The sequence below is a fragment of the Sitophilus oryzae genome, unplaced genomic scaffold (assembly GCF_002938485.1).
Source record: "Sitophilus oryzae breed Bouriz unplaced genomic scaffold, Soryzae_2.0 scaffold_2008_pilon_pilon, whole genome shotgun sequence".
NCBI classification, from domain to species: Eukaryota; Metazoa; Arthropoda; class Insecta; order Coleoptera; family Curculionidae; genus Sitophilus; species Sitophilus oryzae.
Genome location: NW_022146734.1, coordinates 1,332,014 through 1,355,251, shown reverse-complemented (window position 1 = coordinate 1,355,251; position 23,238 = coordinate 1,332,014). Strand labels below are relative to the sequence as shown.

Below are 23,238 nucleotides of genomic sequence, written 5' to 3'. Positions count from 1 at the left end.
GGTACCCAGATTGGCGCTGGCTACCAGTAAGCGGCAAACCTGCTTGCACTGTGTTCGCACGCTAAGAATGGACGCCGGCTGTATCTCAGAAACTACTTATCGTATAACTTTGAGAAAAAAAATTCTAATAAGTAAATCGATCAAGAGAAATCGCTGGAAATTATTTTGAAGTTCGAAAAATGTCCGCTAGGGGGCGTTTCTCTGATAACCAATCAGAAAACAGGGTTTTTCTCAAAAATATGCAGGTGAACAGGTATTTTAAATATTACTATGGTAATTATCGAGAAATTTGTAATTTATTTGATATAGAGGATTTTGCTCAATCTCATAAAATAAAGTGGTGGGGGAAGGTTAAACTTGCTTTTATTAAAATAAGGATAACTCTGGTTTGGGTTAGCCGATTTAAACAAACTAGGGCTCGTTTAAAAGAGCTTTTCTTCCTTAATGATCTTCAGTATAAATTTTGTTTCCATAAATATTTTCGTGGTAGCTAGGGGCGCTGTTTGACATCATAACAGATATTGCGCTTTTGCATAGAAACTTTAAATAGGGGGTATATTTCTCTTTGCACAATTAAATAGAGCACAAAATTTCCAAAATATTAACGCAACCCGCAACTTCTATCTTCTCTCTAACGAGAGATATTAAGAAAATAAATCACATTAGGCTGTCGCCTAGGATTATAAGGTCTAAATATAATAGTAGTAGGAAACAAAAAAAGGTAAATTGGTTACGTCCAAATATCAAAACATATATTTTAATTTCATTTTAATACCATTTAATTGATATTTATCCATGTTCGTTTTTGATTCGATCCCATAAATTAAAACTCAGGTATATTGAATCCGATGACCTGGCTGGCCATGGAAATATGCCGCTCCAGCTAGCGTCTCCATCTACTAAAGTAAGTGATATCCAAGAAGCCTCACCCATTCATAGCAAAATAAGCGGCACAACTACATTAACTTCATCAACTATACCAACTGGATTCATGGTGATGAAATTGCAACAAATGCAATTTCATCATGATAGATCCCCTAACAAAATTGGCAATTCATCTCTTAGAAATTATGGCTAGTTCATTTCATTCAGATAATTAAAAAGTCCAATCATTCGCCATCCTTAAACATCCTTTTACATCCAAGTTACTTAAACATTTACCGACCAACGGTCTTGTTGCTGAACTACTTCCATCAAGGGTAGATTTGGACCAGTAATGCATATTGTTAAGATCCGAACCTTCGGTGCTATATGAAAAGTGACCCAAACGATAACATAAAGTGACCCAAACGACATAAATCTTATAATATAATAATAAACAACACAAGCAACAGGTAAAACAAGAAAACAAGTGAAATCAAGAACAAACTTGAATTGAAATTCGGCCGTTTTCTCTTAAAAGCAATATGGTAGCACAAAATTCCTAGAAATTTTAATAAAATTATTGATTGTCCGACTTTCGGACATTTTAATCTGAGAACTATCTACGTATAATTAACCAAAAAATTCGTAAAAATTATATGGTTGGCCGATAATGTTACATATTTATGTGACATTAACACACATCACAAAACGTATTTACGTTTAAAAATTTATGACGTAATTTTTTTAAAGAAAACGCCCGAAATTCAGATGCCTGAAAACTGAACTTAAACGTTTTGATATTTTGACGTAACCAATTTACCTCTTTTTGTTTTCTAGCCTACTACTATAATTCTTAGACTATATAATCCTAAGCGGCAGCCTAACATGATTTGTTCTCTTAATATCTCCGGTTAGAGAGAAGATAGAAAGTTGCGGTTTACGCGGATATTTTGGAAATGTTGCGCTCTATTTAACTGTGCGAAAAGAAATATAGCCTCCTATTTAATTTTTTTATGCAAAAGCGCAATATCTGTTATGATGTCAAACACCGCCCTGTAGCTACCACGAAAAAAATTATAGAAACAAAATTGATACTGGAGATCATTAAGGAAGAAAAGCTCTTTTAAACGAGCCCTAGTTTGTTTAAATCGGCTAAACCAAACCAGAGTTATCCTTATTTTAATAAAAGCAAGTTTAACCTTTCCCCACCACTTTATTTTATGAGATAGAGCCAAATACTCTATATCAAAAAAATTACAAATTTCTCGATGATTACAATAGTAATATTTAAAATACCTGTTCACCTGCATATTTTTGAGGAAAACCCTGTTTTCTGATTGGCTATCAGAGAAACGCCCCCTAGCGGACATTTTTCGAACTTGAAAATAATTTACAGCGGTTTCTCTTGGTCGATTTACTTATTAGATTTTTCCTAGAGTTATACGATAAGTAGTTTCTGAGATACAGCCGGCGTCCATTCTTAGTTGGCCACCCGGTACCTACTTACAATTTCCTATAATATTTGTTATTTAAGTTTTTTTCTCTGAAGAATTGTTCGGACTCAAGAGCCAGTTGAAAATTAGCGGTTTTGGTTCTTTCCGCAAATACCTACTTTTTGTACTCCAAAACTTTTAATTTATTATTATCTAAAGCTTTATCTAAAGTGTAGTACATTTTTTTTAGTTTTAAATTAAATGTCATATAGACAGTGATTTCAGCAATTATACCGCCTACGACAATAAAAAAATCAAAGTTAATGGTAACAGATGATAACCAAAATCAATGCCCAAAAGTCCAAACCGCTATTAAAACAATTCTTTATTTGTGACCGGTTTTGGCTGTTCAGCCATCACCATACAAATCATTAATCGTCTACGGTAGCCTTTACATCATTTTTACCAAATGATTACCATTCTTAAAATCTCCCACTTATCGTACGAATATGCGCAATGATCTGTTGTTACGAACTTAAGAGTTATAAATATTTAATATGCTTTAGTTGCCCTCTAAGCAAGTGAACATGGAGAGTGTTAAAATTCTTTTACTTGCGGCGATCGCGTTGTTCAACTTGACCGGCAAAACCGAATCAGCAACTGGTGCCTCAGACAACAAAATCATCTGCTACTACAACAGTCATTCGTATCACAGGCAAGGTTCGTATTCATTTTCATCACACTTTCTTTTAAACTTAATTATCAAAACTATACTTAAGACATTTGAATGCTGAATTTTGAAATATAATTTCTTGGATTGACATTGTCTTTTAAGTAAAGTCATTGTCTACCGAGTAAAAACTTTTCAGTTTTAACTTGATAACTACTTAAGCGATAACGTCGCATAAAATTTAAAATTGAAGACAATTGCCAGTACAAGTCAATTTTATATATAGTATTTCCAAACTATAGGACTTTTTGATATACAGGGTGAATCAATATTAGAAAAATAATCCATGTTTTCTATTTTAGATTTTCACTAAAATCTTTTCATATATCGTCAATGGTAGTGTATATTTTAAAAATATAGATGTACAGGGTGTCCCATTTTCGTGTGTTTTATGGGGTTTCTCGTTTATGGGTAGAAATACAAAAAATGCAGTTTTCACATCACTGCGCTACTTTCTTATGAAACTAAGGTGCAATACCTATATTTATCCTAGACCTAGACATACAGGGCATATTTGAAATTGTTGCATTTTTCGACTCCCCTCGTATCTCGGTTGTCACTTGACACTTGGATTTTCCATCGTGCGAATAGCCACAGATTAGGGTAATATGTAATATTAAATTAATCTAATTGTTGGCGACTACTACTGATATAGGAATTTTCGTTGACATACAGTAAAGTTTTTTTTTTCTCGTAGTAATTCTATTATTCGCCTCGGTTGCACTCATTCGCCTCGGTTGATTATACGCACACGGAAAGATGTAGAATCATAATTTTTTATGGGTATATGTAGAGAGGCAATGTGCAGAATTTAAAATTATTTTCATATGTACAGGTTGTGTCAGAACTAAGATCCATACCAAAGTTATATTTTTTCTTATGAAACACCCGGTATTTTATTTCATTTTTGGATTCTTGGGCATAAAATAAGGCATTTATTATAAGGGTTTAATATGTTTAAATGCTTTGGTTTTTGAGATATTTAAAGATATTCAAATATGCATGCTATAATAAAAAAGTTTGTCAGCACCCTGTACATTACTTTTCAGAGTTAATTCTACTGTACAAATAGGTATAGGAAACCCTAATACAGTTTGAAAGAGCACTTAAATCTGCTTCGACTTATTTAAAAAAAATCAGGGTGCTGTATTTGAAATAACGAAGTTTTTATGTAAAATAAATATTTAAAATAGACCAGCAATTTTTGATACCCCTGTATACATTTAAGGAAGCGATCAAGTTTTTTAGTAAAGTTTATTTCTCTGGCTTGAACATCAGCACAAGAATTAATTCTGAAAAGTAATGTACGAGGTGTTGACAAACTTTTTTATTATAGCATGCATATTTAAATATCTTTAAATATCTCAAAAACCAAAGCTTTTAAACATATTAAACCCTTATAATAAATGCCTTATTTTATGTCCAAGAATCCAATAATGAAATAAAATACCGGGTGTTCCGTAAGAAAAAAACATAACTTTGGTATGGATTTTAGTTCTGACACACCCTGTACATTTCAAAATAATTTTAAATTATGCACATTGTCTTCCCACGTATCCCCATAAAATATTTTGTTTTTATATCTTTCCGTTGAGGTACGCCACCCTGTAGAGTGTACCATTTAAAAAAATTGAAATTTCTTAATTTTAAGTAGTTGAAATTCATAAATATATTTTGAACATGCTGTAGCATCTATCTAAAATATCTTTACATGCGTCTTTTTCTATATCTCTATAAAATTATCCTACCAAATTTTAGTTGTCTAACTTCAGAAACAATGGCGTCACTGACAATTTTTACCACACTGCAATTCTAACATTTGTTTAAACAAATTTAAAGATTACAAAAACTATTAATTTTAGGTATATAACATTATATATAAAAAAGTTATGGAATTTTACGCAGAATCTAAAAATAAAATAAAAAATAGGGTGTTACATTAAAAAAACATATTCGCCACACTTTTTTGAAACACCCGCCTGTATACTCTATAATAATTTTAAAATGTGTACTTAACCTAACCTAACCGTCCCTATAATTTTTATATTTAATATTTTTTGTAAACCTCGATATAAATGAGATAATGGACTTTACTCTATCGTTGTCTCACCCTGTACATTCCGGAAGTGCATTATACATTTTAGCCGACCCGAACATCAAATTTCTATTACCAATAAAAAAATGTCGACTTATAAAAAACCATAATTTTGAGTCATATTTCGAAAATGGGAGCTGCCAGTGAAACACTAATTACGTTGGTTCTTCGTGAGAAACTCTCTGGAACACAGTTTTCACCTTTTTGATAAGTTATAAGATAACCATATATTCATTCGCAACCATATATTCTTCAAGTTTATGGAGATAACCAAGATACGGAGGGGGTCGATAAATGCATATTATGGACTAAAAATGCTAGGATACATTTCCCTGTAACATCTTTAGTACCCTAAAAAAGCACCACAGTGATGTGAAAATCGCAACTTTAGATCTCGACCATAAAACACGAAAATGGTTTTGCTTGTACAGGGTGATTCAGATATATTTTTACACTAAGTTTGAGTTTTTGAATGTTATATATTTTTGTTGTCCCGTGGATTTGTCATTTCCCATAACTTTATGTTGTGAGTGTATAAATCAAACCAAAGACCTCTTCCATTTGTACATGATATTTTTAGGAACACACTGTATAAAGAAACTTAAAAAATGATAGCTTTGTTTTATAATTTTCTTTAAATACTTCAAATCAAGTATAAACCATAATTGTGTTGATTTATTTTCTTTTAACCAGTAACGATAAACTAATTCATCTCAGAATGCATATAAATTTTAAATTATAGGTAATTCTTATAAATTCATAAAAAAATAATACATTATTAATATAGATCGGGGTCTTCTAGTTAATAAAATAAATAAATTTAATTTTTGTCAAGGTAATCTTGTCAGTTGGTTATGTATTAATACACTTTCATCTGCGGAGAAAATATGTAAATTTTATGTATTTTAACATTGTTTTGAATATTACTAAAACGTGTATCTATACTGGGTGCGTCTCAAAAGTGGCTCACTCATTGGGAAAAAGCATTTTTTTAAGAATTATTTGGTACCACCCACTTGATATTTCGAGTCAAATTGTCGTTTCGTTTGGTTGCTAAACCAAACCATATGCGAAAGTGTCAGAAGTTGACATATGATATATCCTTTTATTCGAGTGTCATTTTTTATGGAATAAATTAAAAAAATACCGACGGTATCATAAAACAATCAAAAGTTGTAGTCATTTCCGGTGAAACAGGAAGTGAACCAAAAACAATTGAATACGTCAATCAATCCTAATTTATGTCATATACTAACAAACCAAATTTCGTTTTTTATCTAAAAAAATAAAAAAGTTATAGGGGTGAACCACTTTTGAGAATCACCAGGTATACATTGCTAGTAACGTTAAAAAATTAAAATATTATCTACCTATATGTCCATATTAGCGAGATCTTATATTTTTTTACGAAAATTTAAGAATTGAATCAGCTAAGAAATCTACTAAAAATAAATATTATTTTTACGTGATGAATCTCCCCACGAGCGATCGCACATGTTTTTGAAACACCCTGTATAAGAATGTTACTAAGCATAAAAGCAACATTTATTCGATTAATTTATCTTCATAGAAGAGAAACAAGATTAAAATGCGTACTGACATAATTTCAGTTAATAGGGGAACGATTAATCTACTTGTTTATATTAATTAATAGTATACCTATATATTCCAATTTTATTTCAAAGAATTATACAATATTAATACAATAATATTTATACTGAAATAAGAAAAGAATAAATAAAAAAATAAATTTATTTTATATTTTTCTTTCCTACTTCAGAAGGTGCCACGGGGCGAGGTTTATCCCCTAAAAAATTAAGTGTTTTTGTTGTAGAAGAATATTTTTCTTAGCAGAGTTTAATAAGGATTAAAACTTTGTTTTCATGCATCCAAATGTTATCTTACAAATTTCTTGGTTAATTTTATATAGCTAGCTGTTAGATTATAATGTCGGAAGTTGAAATAATCGTTAAATTTCTCTTTAATTTTTACGAATTATATAGGAGATATACGAATTATATATTAGGAGATGCGAGACCTTGTCGTTGGTGGGGCTCCTAGTTCGGTGCTAGGGAGAATCCTCTCTAGCACTTTAGCTGAGTCTAAAGGTACCCACACACATTCCGGAAATCCTCAAAGGAAAAACTGCACAGGCCTGGCCTCCAGGATTGTAATAATTGGCCTGAATACACCCGCCTCCATACACGCGGAGGAAATCCTTCAGTTCAGTTCAGTTCGTATAGTATCAATATGGCGACATCAGACGATTGTCTTGCTATTCTCGGTCTTGTATTAGTCCTAAAACGCCGCGAAAATAGTATAAAAAAGCGTATTAATACAAAATTATGGTTCAAAGAATGGCTAAAAAGAAGGGAGCATTTTTCCCATATAAATCTTTCAGAATTGAAAATTTGCCCAAAAGATTGGCACAACTATCTGAGGAGGGATGAAGATACATATTTGAATCTTCTAGCTATGGTAGCACACCTCATTCATCATAAATAGCTATGAACTCTTCTAGAAATTCGCGAGACATATTGTTTTAATGGCTGGCACAATGCTACTAGTGTCAAATATTGATCTCTAAAAAGCTTTTCAACTGTCAGATCGCCACACACGGTCCGGTCGGCCTGTGCAGTTCCGGCCTGCACGGGATTTCCTATCTGTTTTTCAATTTTTATTACGGCGGCCTGTACAGTCCAAGAAAGAATGCGACGTTCTACACACACGCTCCGGTATCCCTTAAGGCCAGGCCTGTGCAGTTTTTCTTTTGAGGATTTCCGGAATGTGTGTGGGTACCTTATCTCACTGCCTTATCTCTGGCTGTAGTGTCGTGGCTAGGGAATTGCACCTCCCATTGACGGGACTACCCTGTCCGTCCTACCAGGCACCCTCTACTGTCTGTGGCCATGTATCACGGGCAGAGGGTGTGAGGTGTCTTTTGTGTGTTTCTCAAAAGTGGAGCCACTTTTGAGAATCACCTGGTACAGTATGTCATTGAAAAAGATGCATTCTTTATAAAATATTTTGCTTGCCCTTAAATTATTAATCCCGTTTATACTTTTCTAAATCTCCATACCATTTTAGCGAAAATAAAAAAAAATATAAAAATGCACTTAATTTTTTCTCCTATAGAAAGTCTTAAAGTTCAAAAGGCATTTTTATGATATTATCATTTTCTTTTCATTCTTTGACAGTTGATTATTATTAATTTTGGTTAATGTCATATTTTTTTGCGCTGTTGTCTTTGAATAAATAGCTGTTAACTATAACAAGTATCACCTTTTCCGTAACACTGAATTAAATAAATGTTGTGCTTCTTTAAAATTTTAGTACAGCCAAATATGACGTTAATCAAAATTGATAATAACCATCTATCAAAGAATGAGAGTGAAATGTTATTACCATAGAAATGCTTGTTGATTTTTAGGACTAACTTTCCGAAACATTAAGCATTTTTTGTCCGTTAGGCTAATTTGTTTTATTGGTAGACCACTACTGACAATTATACCGGGACCCCGCCACACGCCACACGACGCCACGTTATCCCACGTGGGCCCAAGTGAGCTCACGTGTTGCGACGTGGGAAAGAATGTACACATCAGATCTGGGACAGACGATACAAGTGTGATAGCGTGGGATGGCGTGGGGCGGCGCGACGTGCGGTGGCGAGTTGCCTAGTGTGTACACAATACATGTAATTAAATGGAAAAACATACGCACAGACATCTTCATGACGGAGCCGGTGTGGCGTGGCTTGGCGTGTGGCCTAATGGGGTCCCGGCTTTAGTTTCCGTTGGATTAACGCAGCAGTGTTTACAAAAAATATCTATTTTATTTCGTAGATTTTCTTGCCGTGGCAAAATACCCTTAAAATACCCATATAGGACTTTTTTGGAAAGATGAATCCGCCACATAGGTACAGACATTTTTAATGCATTTCTCTCGAAATATTAATAATAAAAAGTTTTTCTTCTTGTGAAGACGATCCTGGAACGTACTGTATAATGCTTTATACAGGGTCCGACAATAGTGCGTCAGGCATCTGTAGCTCCTAGAATAAAAAACTTGGGAATTTTGTTTCAGTGCAAACCTAAAGTATGTACCAGGATGTATTTCAGAAAAATATTTCAACTTCTATAGGGTGGCTCAAAAAAGTGTGAGTGGACCTGGATGATTTTTTTTAAATGGAACACCCTGTATATTATTGCATTTTTGGCTTCCTTTCAGATCACTTTACATAACCCTAAGAGATGAATAAATATATTTCGATAGTTTCAGAGATATTAAAAAATAAATCAAAAATATATATTTCATGGACAGTTTTGAGAAACAGTGCACAATTAACTGTGGCATTAGGTTATCATAAATGATAAAAGCGTTTGAAGAAATAGTGACACATGCACAGTTGAAAATAAGTAAATATGTTATAGTTCATAAATGTTTATGGATATAAACAATAATAATTGTTATACCTACTCATAATCGTATACCGGGTGACAACAAATTTGTTGCACACACAGTAATTTAACTGTTTTTCATCGTACACATTTGTAACTTGTGTAGAACATGTAGTTCATCAAAACTCACATTTTTCATTAAAAAATAGTTAGATATGAGCCCAACCGAAATATATTAATCACTGTATGTTTTATTACATACTGGTTCTCTTTTCTTCGCTTAAAATTCTCTTTTTAACGATAAATCACAAGTTGGTATTATCTTTCAAAATAGAAACGTAGAGGAATTTTATTGTTATATATCGTTAAAGGGAGAATTTCAAGCTCTATGTTAATGAACTCCGTGAAAAGTGATATTCAACTGTTTTTTTAACAGATAAAGTGAGTTTTGATGAACTATATGTGGGCTCGAAGAATAGCAGGGTTGCCATCATTTTTTCAACGAATTTATAGTATTTTCCAAAATAAGCTATTCAAACATACAATATACACGGTGAGTCTTAAAAAAGTGCAAATATTTTGAGGGGTAGTATACTTCGACCCTAGAAACGTCTAGGAGTTTTTTTTTTCGCAAAAAAAAGTTTAAAAATTCGGAATTTTATAAAAAAAATTTGGAAATTTTTTTGAAGTTTTAGTTAAAAAACATAATATCTTGATAATATGGCAACATAGGTGTAGTAGATTAAATTAACAAAAAAGAAAACCCAGAAAAGATCCATAGTTCTGAAAATTTAAGTGAAAATTATTTTTTTTTAATTATCTCGGTTAAAAAATATCTCGGGTATTTTGGACTTATGGTAAAGAGAAAATATGTTTTTTTTATCGAGATCTAAAAACCCTGAATATATTTGCACTTATTTACGAGTCACCTTATATACCGGGTGCGTCTCAAAAGTGGCTCACCCCTATAACATTTTTATTTTTTCAAATAAAAAACGAGATTTGGTATATTAGTATAAGACATAAATTAGGATTGATTGACGTATTCAATTGTTTTTGGTCACTTCCTGTTGCACCGGAAATGACTACAACTTTTGATTTTTAAATAGCACCCTCAGTATTTTTTTACTTTATTCGGACACGAGAGAGAAAGACACGAGAGAAAATGACATTCTGAATAGAATGACATATTATATGTCGACTTTTGACATTCTCGTTTAATAAAAAATCGTATTTTAAAATTAAATCTAGTGCCATGGCTATGTTAAAAACACTAATTCTTAATCAAGGAGCCTTGGAAAAATAGATTTGATTGTCTAATGATTTCAGTGTCTTGTCCTGACCAGTTAGAAAATGGCCAAATCGTATTTTTAATCATATCTCATTTTTTTCAAATGGAACGAGGGTGGCTCATTAACATATTTGGAAAAAGCATTTTTTTACGAATAATCTGATACCACACACTTGGTATTTCGAGTCAAATTTTTGTTACGAACCGCAAGTTACAATTTGAAATAAACCATATGCGAAAATGTCAAAAGTTGACATATGATATGTCATTCTATTCAGAGTGTTATTTTCTATCGAATAAAGTAAAAAAAAATACCGAGGATGCCATTTAAAATTCAAAAGTTGTAGTAATTTCCCTTGAAACAGGAAGTGACCGAAAACAATTATTGAATACGTCAATTAATCCTAATTTATGTCATATACTAACATACCAAATCTCGTTTTTTAACTGAAAAAATAAAGAAGTTATAAGGGTGAGCCACTTTTGAGACGCACCCGATATATAGGTAGTATAATATACACTCACCGGCAAAAAAAACCGGCCACTTAAAACTAGTCCCAATTTCAAAGTTGGATTTCTCGCGAACCACTCATTAGATTTTGATGATTTTTTTTTAATTGTAAATTAATTCTTTCTTAACGGATGCTACGTCAGAAATTTTTATTCCGAATTTATTTTGAGCATATACAGGGCACAACAATAAGACGAAGTTTTTTGCCCAAACTTTGTAACACCCTGTAGGGTGCAGCAGCTGTAGTAGCTATTGCTAAATCAAATGATATTGTAGCCTCATCTTTTGTGGGAATTTTGTTTTTTTAAATCAAGATATTATCTCTGTTTGTATTGGAGATACGCTGCTTTAAAACAAACGCCTTGAAGCTTTAAAAACAAATCAAACATCAGAGCGTAGGTAAGTTTAACCTGAAAACTAACTAAAACATGAAAATTAAAAAAAAGTAAAGAAATTTTAACGGACTCATATTTAGTGTCCACTCGCCTAATGAAATTTTCCGTTTCCATATACCGATTCCAGGCATCCTGGACTGTTGTTCGAAATAGGTATACCCAGAGTATCGGAGACATAACGTTGACTTCGGCCATCCTCAATTAAAGCCACAATACGAGCAACATTCGTTACAGACATTCGGTTTTTTTTTGCCGGTGAGTTTATATTAGAATACTATGTTGTGTAAAACATAAATAATATAATCGAAAGTTGCCGGTTTTAGAATATTTTAATTAAATTAAATTTATATTATTAGTATTTTAATAAAGCACGCTTTTAGATGTTTCTAAAAACTTTTAATAAGAGTAACTTTAACTCTACATATATGTTTCGGCTTGTTAGGCCTTTTTCAAGAGTTTTTTAAGAACTAATCGTCTAACTACACTGTAACTATATATATATTTGCTATGGGGGTGGGTTCAGAGAGTTTACAATAGGAGCAATAAAAAATGTGTTTAGAAATCCTTGTTGGTCGTTAACATTATTTTCGTTTTTAACAGATTTTAGTATTTCTAACTGTTCAATGTAATTTAAGCGTCTACCTTTTGTTTCTCTGTGTAGTAAGTTAATTGAGTTTTCATTAATTTTGTGATTATTTACTATACAATGAGTTGCAAGACCAGAACTATGCTGGAGATTATTAATATACTTTACATGTTCTTTAATCCTTATATCTACATTTCTACCTGTTTGGCCTATGTACACGGCATCACAATCATTGCAATCCACCCTATATACACCCGACTTATTTTTGACATTAGTTTTGTCTTTATTATTTAATAAAATTTGACCTAAATTTCTTTTATTTACGTTAATAGTTTTACATCCTATTTTATTGAGATTATTTGATATTTTGTTAGTTAAATTAGGAATGTAGTTTAAAAGTCCTAATTTCCTAGAAATTTAGATATAAGGATTAAAGAACATGTAAAGTCTATTAATAATCTCCAGCATAGTTCTGGTCTTGCAACTCATTGTATAGTAAATAATCACAAAATTAATGAAAACTCAATTAAGTTACTACACAGAGAAACAAAAGGTAGACGCTTAAATTACATTGAACAGTTAGAAATACTAAAATCTGTTAAAAACGAAAATAATGTTAACGACCAACAAGGATTTCTAAACACATTTTTTATTACCCCTATTGTAAACTCTCTGAACCCACCCCAATAGCAAATATATATATATAGTTACAGTGTAGTTAGACGATTAGTTCTTAAAAAACTCTTGAAAAAGGCCTAACAAGCCGAAACATATATGTAGAGTTAAAGTTACTCTTATTAAAAGTTTTTTGAAACATCTAAAAGCGTGCTTTATTAAAATACTAATATTTCAACGATGTTTCACAAGGAACCAACCACAGCTTCAGTACAATTTATTAAATTTATATTAATAAAATAGTATACGCTATATTGCAGAATTTAAAGATAATATTAAAAATTCTTCTCCAAAACCTGGTGCTCTTGAAGGTTCTTCCTTCAATTCTTCCTTTATACAGAGCGAGTCTGAAATAAGTGCGAATATTTTTAGGGTAGTATAATTCGACCCTCGAAACACGATGCTTTTTTCGCGAAAAATTTTTTTTCGAAAACTAGGATTTTTTTTTATGTTTTTTAGCTTTTTTAAATCAATAATAAATATTTTAGATAAAGTTTCTGAAGGTATTTGTCAAATTAGATACATTAAAAGCGTTAAAATATAAACGCAAATTCGCATACGATTTCGAAACCATTTCCTCAAAGTTTACTTTTCACCTACCGCTGCAAATTTTTGCTAATAATATGCTGACGTTTTGAGTAACGTGAAAATGTTTAATTTGCATTAACACTAAAGGTAATTAGCATTAGCCTAATTCCAGTTATTGTTTATAACAATCCATAATAATTGACAGAAGCAGTAGTCTTTTAGCAATAAGAATATAAATGATATATTGGAACTGGGTTACTTTTGTTAATTTTACTGGGAGTTCACAAGTATATGTGAGTCTCTAACGGGACAACGTATAAAATATCGTTATTATTACTTCATGAGTTTAATTTAATTACTTGATCCATTATATCAATGAATAAAATGGAAAGGCGTTAACAATATGCTTCCCTTTTGTTTTTTTTATTTTATTTCTCGGCTTAAAAAAGACTTTTTCGGTATTTTGGCTTCTTTCTTCTTGAAATATTTTAAATGTTTAAATGTAAAGTTAAATAGAAAATCTTTAAAAATATATACAGGGTGAGTCTTAAATAAATGCAAATTTTAGTGGTAGTATATTTCGACCCCAGAAACACGTCTTTTTTTAATTTTTAAAGTATATCTCGCTTATTTTGGACTTGTTAGAAAAACGGTAAAGAGAGAGGTTTTATCGAGATCTACCATATGAAAATATTTACACTTATTTAAGACTCACCCTGTATATACCTGTTTCTCAAAAGTGGCTCACCCCTATAACTTTTTTTTTCAGATAAGAAAAAAACGAAATTTGGTATGTTAGTATATATGACATAGGTAGGTAAATTAGGATTGATTGACGTATTCAATTATTGTTTTCGGTTACTTCCTGTTTCACCGGAAATGACTACAACATTTGATTTTTAAATGACACACTCGGTATTTTCTTCTTCTTAACTTCTGCCTATCCTCTTTGGATGTTGGCTATCACATTGATCCATATTACTTTGTTCACTGCCGTTCTGAACAAAGCTGTTGACGTCAATCCGGTCCATGTTCGTAGATTTCGCAGCCACGATATTCGTCTGCGTCCCGCTGATCTTCTGCCTGTGCTTCTGCCTTCTATTTTCCCCTGCAGTATGAGTTGAAGTAGACGGTATTTCTCGTTCCGGATTCGGTATTTTACTTCATTTAATAGAAAAGACATTCTGAATAGAATGTCATATCATATATCAACTTTTGACATTTTTAATTAAAAAAAATAAATTTCAATTTTAAGCCCCATAAATGTAACGACAATTTGTGTCTAAATACCAAATATGTGGTAACAAATTATTTGTTATAAACGTTTTTCCAAATATGCTAATGAGCCATTCTCGTTCCATTTGAAAAAATTGAGTTATGATTAAAAATTAAAAATACGACTTAGGCATCTTTTAACCGGCCAGGACAAGACACGAAAAACATTAGACGATCAAATCTCTCCTCCATAATTAAAAATGAGTGCTTTTAACACAGCCATGGCACTCTAGATTGAAATTTAAAATACTATTTTTTTTTAAGTGAGAATGTCAAAAGTTGACATATTATGATATGTCATTCTAATCAGCGTGCCTTTTTCTCGCATCGAATCATGTAAAAAATACCGAGGGTGCCTTTTAAAAATCAAAAGCTCTAGTCATTTCCAGTGAAACAGGAAGTGACTGAAAACAACTGAGTAAGTCAGTCAATCCTGATTTATGTCATATACTAATGTACCAAATTTTCATTTTTTATATTATATGAAAAAATAAAAAAGTTATAGGAGTGACCCACTTTTGAGAAACACCCGGTAAAGAGAATAAAGGCAAAGAAATCTACATTTTGATTTTCGCTGCTATTATATCAATGATCTATAAAAAAATGCCGTTGCACTAAAAAATGTATTTTATTTCATTGCTTCGCTAGTATATGTACAAGGTCCGGCAATAGTGCGTCGGGCATCTGTAGCTCCTGGAATAAATAACTTAGGAATTTTGTATACCTATAAGTGCAAATCTAAAGTATGTTTAGATTTGCACTGTATATTATTGCATTTTTGGCTTCCTTTCAGATTACTTTATATCCTTTCAGAGATATTAATAAATAAATAAAAAATATACATTTTTCAGCCTTTCTTAAAATAATTATTAAAAATATAAGAACTGTCTTGAAAACTGTCTTACTTTAAATGGGCTGTACTTACTTTGATATAATTTTGGCATTCGTAAATCATACAGCATACAGGATGTTCAAAAGTCTACGCCAAACTTTTTTAAATAAAACACCCTCTACTTTTTTATATTTAATAGATGGGGAATTAAAAAAATGAACATTTTTTGTATTTAAAGTATTTCATAATTTTTAACGGTTTGGCAGATATTCGCGGTTTCATAATTTCATATAGCATTTTCCACAGTAAATTTTTATCAAAGCTACCCAATGATATTGCTCTCATATTTTACGGTTGAAGTTGAAAGAGCCATATGAAATAATACTGTGTATATCTGCCGAACTATTAAAGATTTTGAAATAAAATTATATTAAACTCTAAATAAAAAAAAATTCATTTATTAATTCTCCGTCTATTGAAAATATAATATACAGGGTGTTCCATTTAAAAAAATTATTTAATATTGTATTAAGTTTGGCGTAGAATCTTGAACACCCTGTATGATTTAAGATTACGATATTTACAGCAAAGTTAAGTATAGACCATCGAAAGTAAATACCTAATATAGTTTTGATTTCAAAACAGTTCTTCTATTTGTAATAATTCTTTTAAGGAAGGTTGAAAAAAGTATATTTTTTATTTATTTATTAATTATTTCTGAAACTCTCAAAATATATTCATTCATATCTTAGGATTATGTAAAGCGGTCAGCAAGGAAGCCAAAAATGCAATAATATACAAGTATAGAGGGTGTTCCATTTAAAAAAATCATCCCGATCCACTCACACTTTTTTGAGCCATCCTATAGAAATAAAAATATTTTCCTGAAATACATCCTCGTCCATATTTTAGGTTTGGACTGAAACAAAATTCCCAAGTTTTTTATTCTAGGAGCTACAGATGCCCGACGCACTATTGCCGGACTCTGTATTGGCTTGTATAGTTTATCACAGCTCCAACACAAACACGGTCTTACTCTTTCGTTGGCATTTTTACGGTATATATCTTTTCAACATGTCTAGTATTATTTTTAGACTCAATAACAAATAAGTTTTAGACTCAATAACAATGTGCTCAATTCCACTCAATTTTATCATATCGATATTGAGAGACGGAGTAGCCAGCTAGGGTTTGGCAACTGCCCCACCTTGTCCCACCGCGGCTAATAACGTGTCCCCATGTGTTCATCCCCAATATTTATCGGTCAAGAGGTCTGCTATTTAACATTATCTGTCAATTGAACTCAATCGACTGAGAAATATGTTATTTTAGAAAAAAAAATAACAATTAGAAGCAAAATAGTAACTATGATGATTCATTTTCATACATCATTGTAGATTCTGTTTATTTTTAAGTATTATTGAGTTTTGTGGTATATGGTATTTTACAGCATTGTTTAGATTAGATATAAAATGTTCGTATTGTTACATTGACCTTCAATGAAATCATTATAATTTCTATGTTCGACATTGCAAAAAAATACCGAAGACATTGGCAGAATTTTAAATTGTTTTCTAGAATTGGTTCTTACCAAAAAAATTGTAAATGTTGCCTTGAAATGTAGCGTTTTAAGTAATTTACTTCTTGTTTCCATATTTAAGTAAATTGTTATGCTCCAGCCGTAAACGGTTCTCCTTTTCAAGTTCATTTATAAGAATTTTTAACAATCTAAATTGTACTTGTTAAATTTAATTTATTTTTATATTTTCTACTCTTGGTATTTATAATCCTTCGTTTCTGTGAATATGAAATTAATGTATACCAATCTTTGATAGTTTTCGCGATAAAAAATGAAACATGTGTAATTGGCAAAAACATGATCTTGAATAAGCATTGGTTAAATAATAAATTTGGCATATTGAAAGCTAAAATTAGGTTTATAGGTTAAGGAAAGTCGCCATATTCGATCTGGCTGAATCAACTGATTGCATATCAAACAGGGAGGACAGAAAAAATAATTATATCCATTTGTTATAAAATCGTTCAAATTATTGTTATTTTAAATTCTAGCCTATGTATATTATTAAAAAAATCGAAACCCAAATAAAATTGCTACTCAAGGATATATCATGTCCCTATACCTAAACCTTCTGTTTTTTTCAATAAAGTCATTTACAGTACATCTGCTGGATCTATGTCTATGAAAGGAATGCGGACAAAAAATATTTAAATAAACAGCAATTTATTTTATACGTCGACTTAACGAGTACGTCACCACTCATTTTATTGGCTACTTGCAAATTTGTCGAATTTTTATTGATGGGAGGCGTCTTCTATTTTTTACGAAAAAGATCGAGAGAATATCGTTTCCCCTCTCACGGATACCCCTTAGCTACAGAACGAACAGACGTACTGTAAAAGATAATAATAATTCTATTATAATTGTTTCAAAAAAATGGCGCCAGGAAGCACGTATACTAAAATATGTTAATAAAAGATTGGTAGGCAGTTCTTTTAGTTTCAAAGTAAAGGAATTTTTCCAATTTTTTTATCTCAAAAACTGCGACTTTGACTGATTTTGATGTTATTACAAATTTTGTTGCAAATATTATTGCTAATCTTAAATTGAAAACCGCGTTTCGCTAGCTACTGTAATTTTGGAGTTACGATTTTCTTAAATTTTTAACCCCCTCCCATACCCCCTTAACAACCCCCCACCCCCACCAAAAACTAATAGCCAGATTCTCGGGTGCCACAGTATTTTTGTGCCAAATTTGGTTAAAATCGGTTTAGCGGTTTTTGAGTTATCGTGTTACAGACGGACAGACAGACAGATACAGTACGTCTGTTCGTTCTGTAGCTACGGGGTATCCGTGAGAGGGGAAACGATATTCTCTCGATGTTTTTCGTAAAAAATTAGACGACGCGTCCCATCAATAAAAATTCGACAAATTTACAAGTGGCCAATAAAATGAGTGGGCGGAGCGATTTGCGGTGACGTACTCGTCAAGTCGACATATAAAATATATTGCTGTTTATTTAAATGTTTTTTGTCCGCATTCCTTTCATAGACACAGATCCAGCAGACGTACTGTAGACACCATGAAAATATTTTTTATTTAGGTCATTTATGACCCAAATAACTCATTTTGAGTAAAATTAAAAAACTTTTTTTTTTTGCCGATCTTAATAGCCTACCATACCTATTGCTACGGTCGGCTAAAAAATCGTTACCATGACAAATATTCAAACTTTATATAAGTATCAATTATTAGAGTTTACGTACTAAATTTCTACAATTGTCATGGTAACGAAATTCTTGAAAGGAAACTATAATAATACAATTATTAATTTTTAAATAGCTCTACTTAAGAAACTGGAAATTTTATTAGTCTTTTGATTGTTTGAATAATGTACAGGGTGGGTCAAATTCGACGCTTTTAAATGGAAACACCCTTTTCTATAGGAGATAGAGGAAAACTAATATCCGTGTCTGGAGCTCAATTTTAATCAAAAACATGATGGTGAAAACCGCACATCAATATCTGTTACCGTTTCGGAGTTACGGGGTGTTTTTCAAAAATGTGCATTTTTAACAAATTGCTGTAACTTTTTTGCTATGAAAAATTTTGTATTTCTATGAAAACATTTCCAAAGCACCTTTTTACGTAGAATTTTATGGTTTAAGTATAATTTTTTTTAAATTAAGAATTTAAGAGTTATCAACAGAAAAATTTATTTTTTATTTGTGACACCCTCTATATTTTTAATTATCTGAAAATAATTTAAAATTACCTTTCCAAAAATATAGCACACTTGATATTTTGTTATCCCCTTCGAAATACCGAATTTTTAAAAGTTTGCCACTTTTAACTAGTAGGCTTTGGACCCCTTATTGATGATATGCTCTTAATGGAACTCGAAAACATATTTTTCCAGCAAGACGAGGCACCGCCTCTGAACGCTGAAGTTATCTGCAAATTTTTGCAGCCAATTTCAAGAATAATTGAATAGCTAACCAAGATCCCAGCCGTTGGCCGTCGAGGCCGCCTGACTTAGTGCGAAAATTCTGCATAGCAAATATGTCATCTCTCATAGCAAATATTATTTTCGTTTTAATTGATGCTCACAGCTAGAATTTTTTTGCATTACAGCCGGTGCCGTCCCAAGCCTACTTATTTAAAGCCGGGCGAATTTTTATATATTCTATATCTCGAAGAGGAATCGAGCAAAATATCAAGTGTGTTATATTTTTGGAAAGATAATTTTAAATTCTTTTCAATAAATTAAAAATATACAGGGTGTCCCATATAAAAAATCGAATTTTCTGTTAATAATTCTTAAATTATTAATTTTAAAAAAATTATATTTAAACCATAAAATTCTACCTAAAAAGGTGCTTTGGAAATGTTTTCATAGAAATACAAAATTTTTCATAGCAAAAAAGTTACAGCAATTTGTTAAAAGTGCATATTTTTGAAAAACACCCCGTAACTCCGAAACGGTAACAGATATTGATATGCGGTTTTCACCATCATGTTTTTGACAAAAATTGAGCTCCAGACACCGATATTAGTTTTTGTCTATCTCCTATTGAAAAGGGTTTTTCCATTTAAAAGCGTCGAATTTGACCCACACTGTATATAGGGTTGAATTTAAAATAAAACAAAGATTTGAGTAATTTTATAACAAACGGAAATAAATAATATGTTTGCTCTCTCTGTGTAATATCCAATCCGTTTATTTAGATAGATCGAATATATCGACTGTCGTTAACTTATAACCCAAATTTGAAATTTAAAAATGTTTAATTCATGATTTTACCAATGCTTATTGACAATCATGTTTTTATCAGTTTTACACATGTTTTATTTCTTTTTATTAGAGATAGGTCTAGATTAGTATAGTAGAAAAATTATGAGACATGAAAGTAGTTTCCAAAAATGTAATAATATACCTACTGGGCGTTCCATTTAAAATCAGAGAGATGCTACCGCTTTTTGAATGATGCGGCAACACTGTAATGCTGAAAATATTTTAGAGAGATGGAGCAGGTGCCTTTATGTAAAAATACAAATTTTCAAAAAAAATCTATGGGCGGTTCTCCATAAACGTCTAACGTGTTATCGCCATGAATCACCCTATATATTTATTTTTTCTCTTGCAGGCAACGGCAAATTCGACATACCTTTTCTCGAACCAGCCCTTCAGTTCTGCACTCATCTGATTTATGGATATGCGGGCATCAAAGAGGAAAACTTTAAGATTAGTCCGCTGGATGAGACTCTCGACATTAATAAACAAAACTACAGGCAAATAACAGAACTGAAACGAAAATATCCCGGTTTAAGGGTGCTGCTTTCGGTTGGAGGTGGTAGTGATATCTCTGGAGAGGGTAGCGAGAAAAATTTAAAATACAGAACATTGGTACGTATTGAACATTAGAGGTGGAAATTCTAGTTCCTTAGTTCTAGTTCCTAATGGTGGAATAGTTCCTTGAACTATGTCTTTAGTTCACATTAGTTCCTGACTAACTTATGGGCGATTTCGTGGCACAAAATATGTCCGAGATGTAGCTGGCGTTACCGTCAACATGTTCGAGATTTAGTTAAGCTCTGCGCCGCTACGCGCTGATAGTCGTTTACAGCGCAGCGGATAGAGAATATTGTACGATAGTTCCGCTTTCAGTTGATAAAGTGGGGGATTGCCGGAGACAGTGTTGCCAGAGCTACGGATTAATACGTAGATTTATGGATTTTGAGTACGGTACGTTAATAATTTTTAAACGGATTTTAGAAAATCCGTATTATTAAAATCTAAGAGTTTCATCGCATAACGGGCCCATAGTCCATAGCGGGCGATATAATTATAATAATAAAGAAATATGATTAAACCTAATTTTAATGAAGATACATTGCTTGTTGTTTCATGTGTTCTTTTACATGAAATTAAAAATAATTGAGGATAGAAATATTTTGTTATATTTAGAATATTTATTTTTGTTGTTTATTCTATGTTTAATACGAATGAATTTTTATGTCAAACGTATTACAGATTTTAATCTGGCAACACTGTCGTTTTTAGTTCCGTTTGTAACGTAACGGTTCCAGCAACGTTCCGGTTGTAATGCAAACGTTTAACCTACTATTGTTTAGTGAATGTCGCAGTAATAATTCATAATACATATTTAAAAAATTCTTGTATAAATTGGATTTGAGTATTTTTTTACGTTTAACTTTTTTTCGTAGCTTGAATCTGTAGAGAACCGTTTAGCCTTTGCCAATTCAGCGCAAGACCTAGTGAAAAATTATGGATTCGATGGACTTGATCTTGCCTGGGAATTCCCAGAAACTAAACCAAAGAAGATTCGTGGCAAGATTTGTAAGTAACTTATTAAAAAACATTTTTCCCAAAATCAGATACCTATAAAATTTTAACATGTTTTACCTGTTCCGTTCTAAATTGATTTTTTGAATTGATAAATTAGATGTACATGAACATGTACATGATAGCAGTATGTTATAAATTAACATTTTAGGATACAATATACAGGGTGGCGCCTCTCATACGCCGCGGAAGCTCAAAGGAGAACGGTAGTTTATATCAAAATAAAATTTTGGCAGCATATGTAGGTTAATTGAAAATTTGCATTTTATAAAAATATATAGAATTATACAGGGTGTCCCCCAAAAAAGTTACACATCAAAGTTGTGTTTTTTTCTAATGGAACACCCTATATATTAATTGATTTTAGGATTCTAGGAAAAAAATAAAGGTGAGTTTTATTAAAGAAGCATATACCTAAAATCTAAGGTTTTTGACATATTTCACATTTTGTGAAAATAAAGAGTAAATTTTAAATTTCGATAACAACTACCTAAATTTTAGTTGACCTTGTATAGCCTGATATTTAATTACAGTAACCATTGTATGTTAAACCAAATTGAAATTTGACCCGAAAAGTTATACAGGGTGAGACAAAATTAATATGTCTCATGACATTAGTCACTGTTAAAAGCAAGTTACTCATTTATTTTAAATGGAACACCCAGTATATTATTCCGATGTTCAATGGGGAATTTATATATCTTCAAAATATTATTAAGATTGTCTACCCCTAAGACAAAGATTTTCCTAGATATTTTAATTTTTTTGCGTCAGTAGATCTATATTATTTGAAAAAATCTAGGGTGGCTGTGATATACCATTTGTTAATTTAACAAAAATTAAAGATTGTAGAGTAAATACTCAACAGAAATAAAAAATACGCGTTTAAAACATATTTTAATTATTACAGAATTAAAGACAAAAATTAGCTAAATGAAATCGAATGCTTAAAATGCTTCTTTCCTGTTAACTGCATAAAATAATTGTCTTTTCAAAAGGATCTTTTCATTTTAAAAGGCATATGTGGAGTTCTGCCTTGAAAAGCTGCTACAATAATTGCGCTCATGTTGTCGACAATAACAATTGGTCGAGTTTTGTAAACACTGTCTTTACATAATCCTTATAAAAAACAAGACTAGATAAAATCAGGAGCATTTATGTATTTTTGGCAATTTTCTGAGAATTTTTTTTTGTTTTACCTGACACAAAATAATAACTAGTTGTTAAAGTTGGACT

The 23,238-nt window shown here is 31.5% G+C and overlaps 1 protein-coding gene across 4 annotated transcripts in view; it reads left to right on the top strand.

Annotated features, from left to right (window-relative positions):
- Positions 1-23,238, top strand: part of LOC115883995 (chitinase-like protein Idgf4) — an 85,300-nt gene that overhangs the window by 30,868 nt on the left and 31,194 nt on the right. The window contains exons 1-3 of one of the 4 annotated variants that reach the window (XM_030902419.1): positions 2,844-3,017; positions 20,783-21,042; positions 21,864-21,996. The exons of 2 other annotated variants lie outside the window; for them this stretch is intronic. In XM_030902419.1, the coding sequence (XP_030758279.1) occupies positions 2,885-3,017; positions 20,783-21,042; positions 21,864-21,996 (526 nt within the window). In that variant the 5' untranslated portion in view covers positions 2,844-2,884. Of the gene's footprint in view, positions 1-2,843; positions 3,018-20,782; positions 21,043-21,863; positions 21,997-23,238 lie in introns of those variants that run through there. One more of the 4 variants, XM_030902423.1, reaches the window with a different exon arrangement.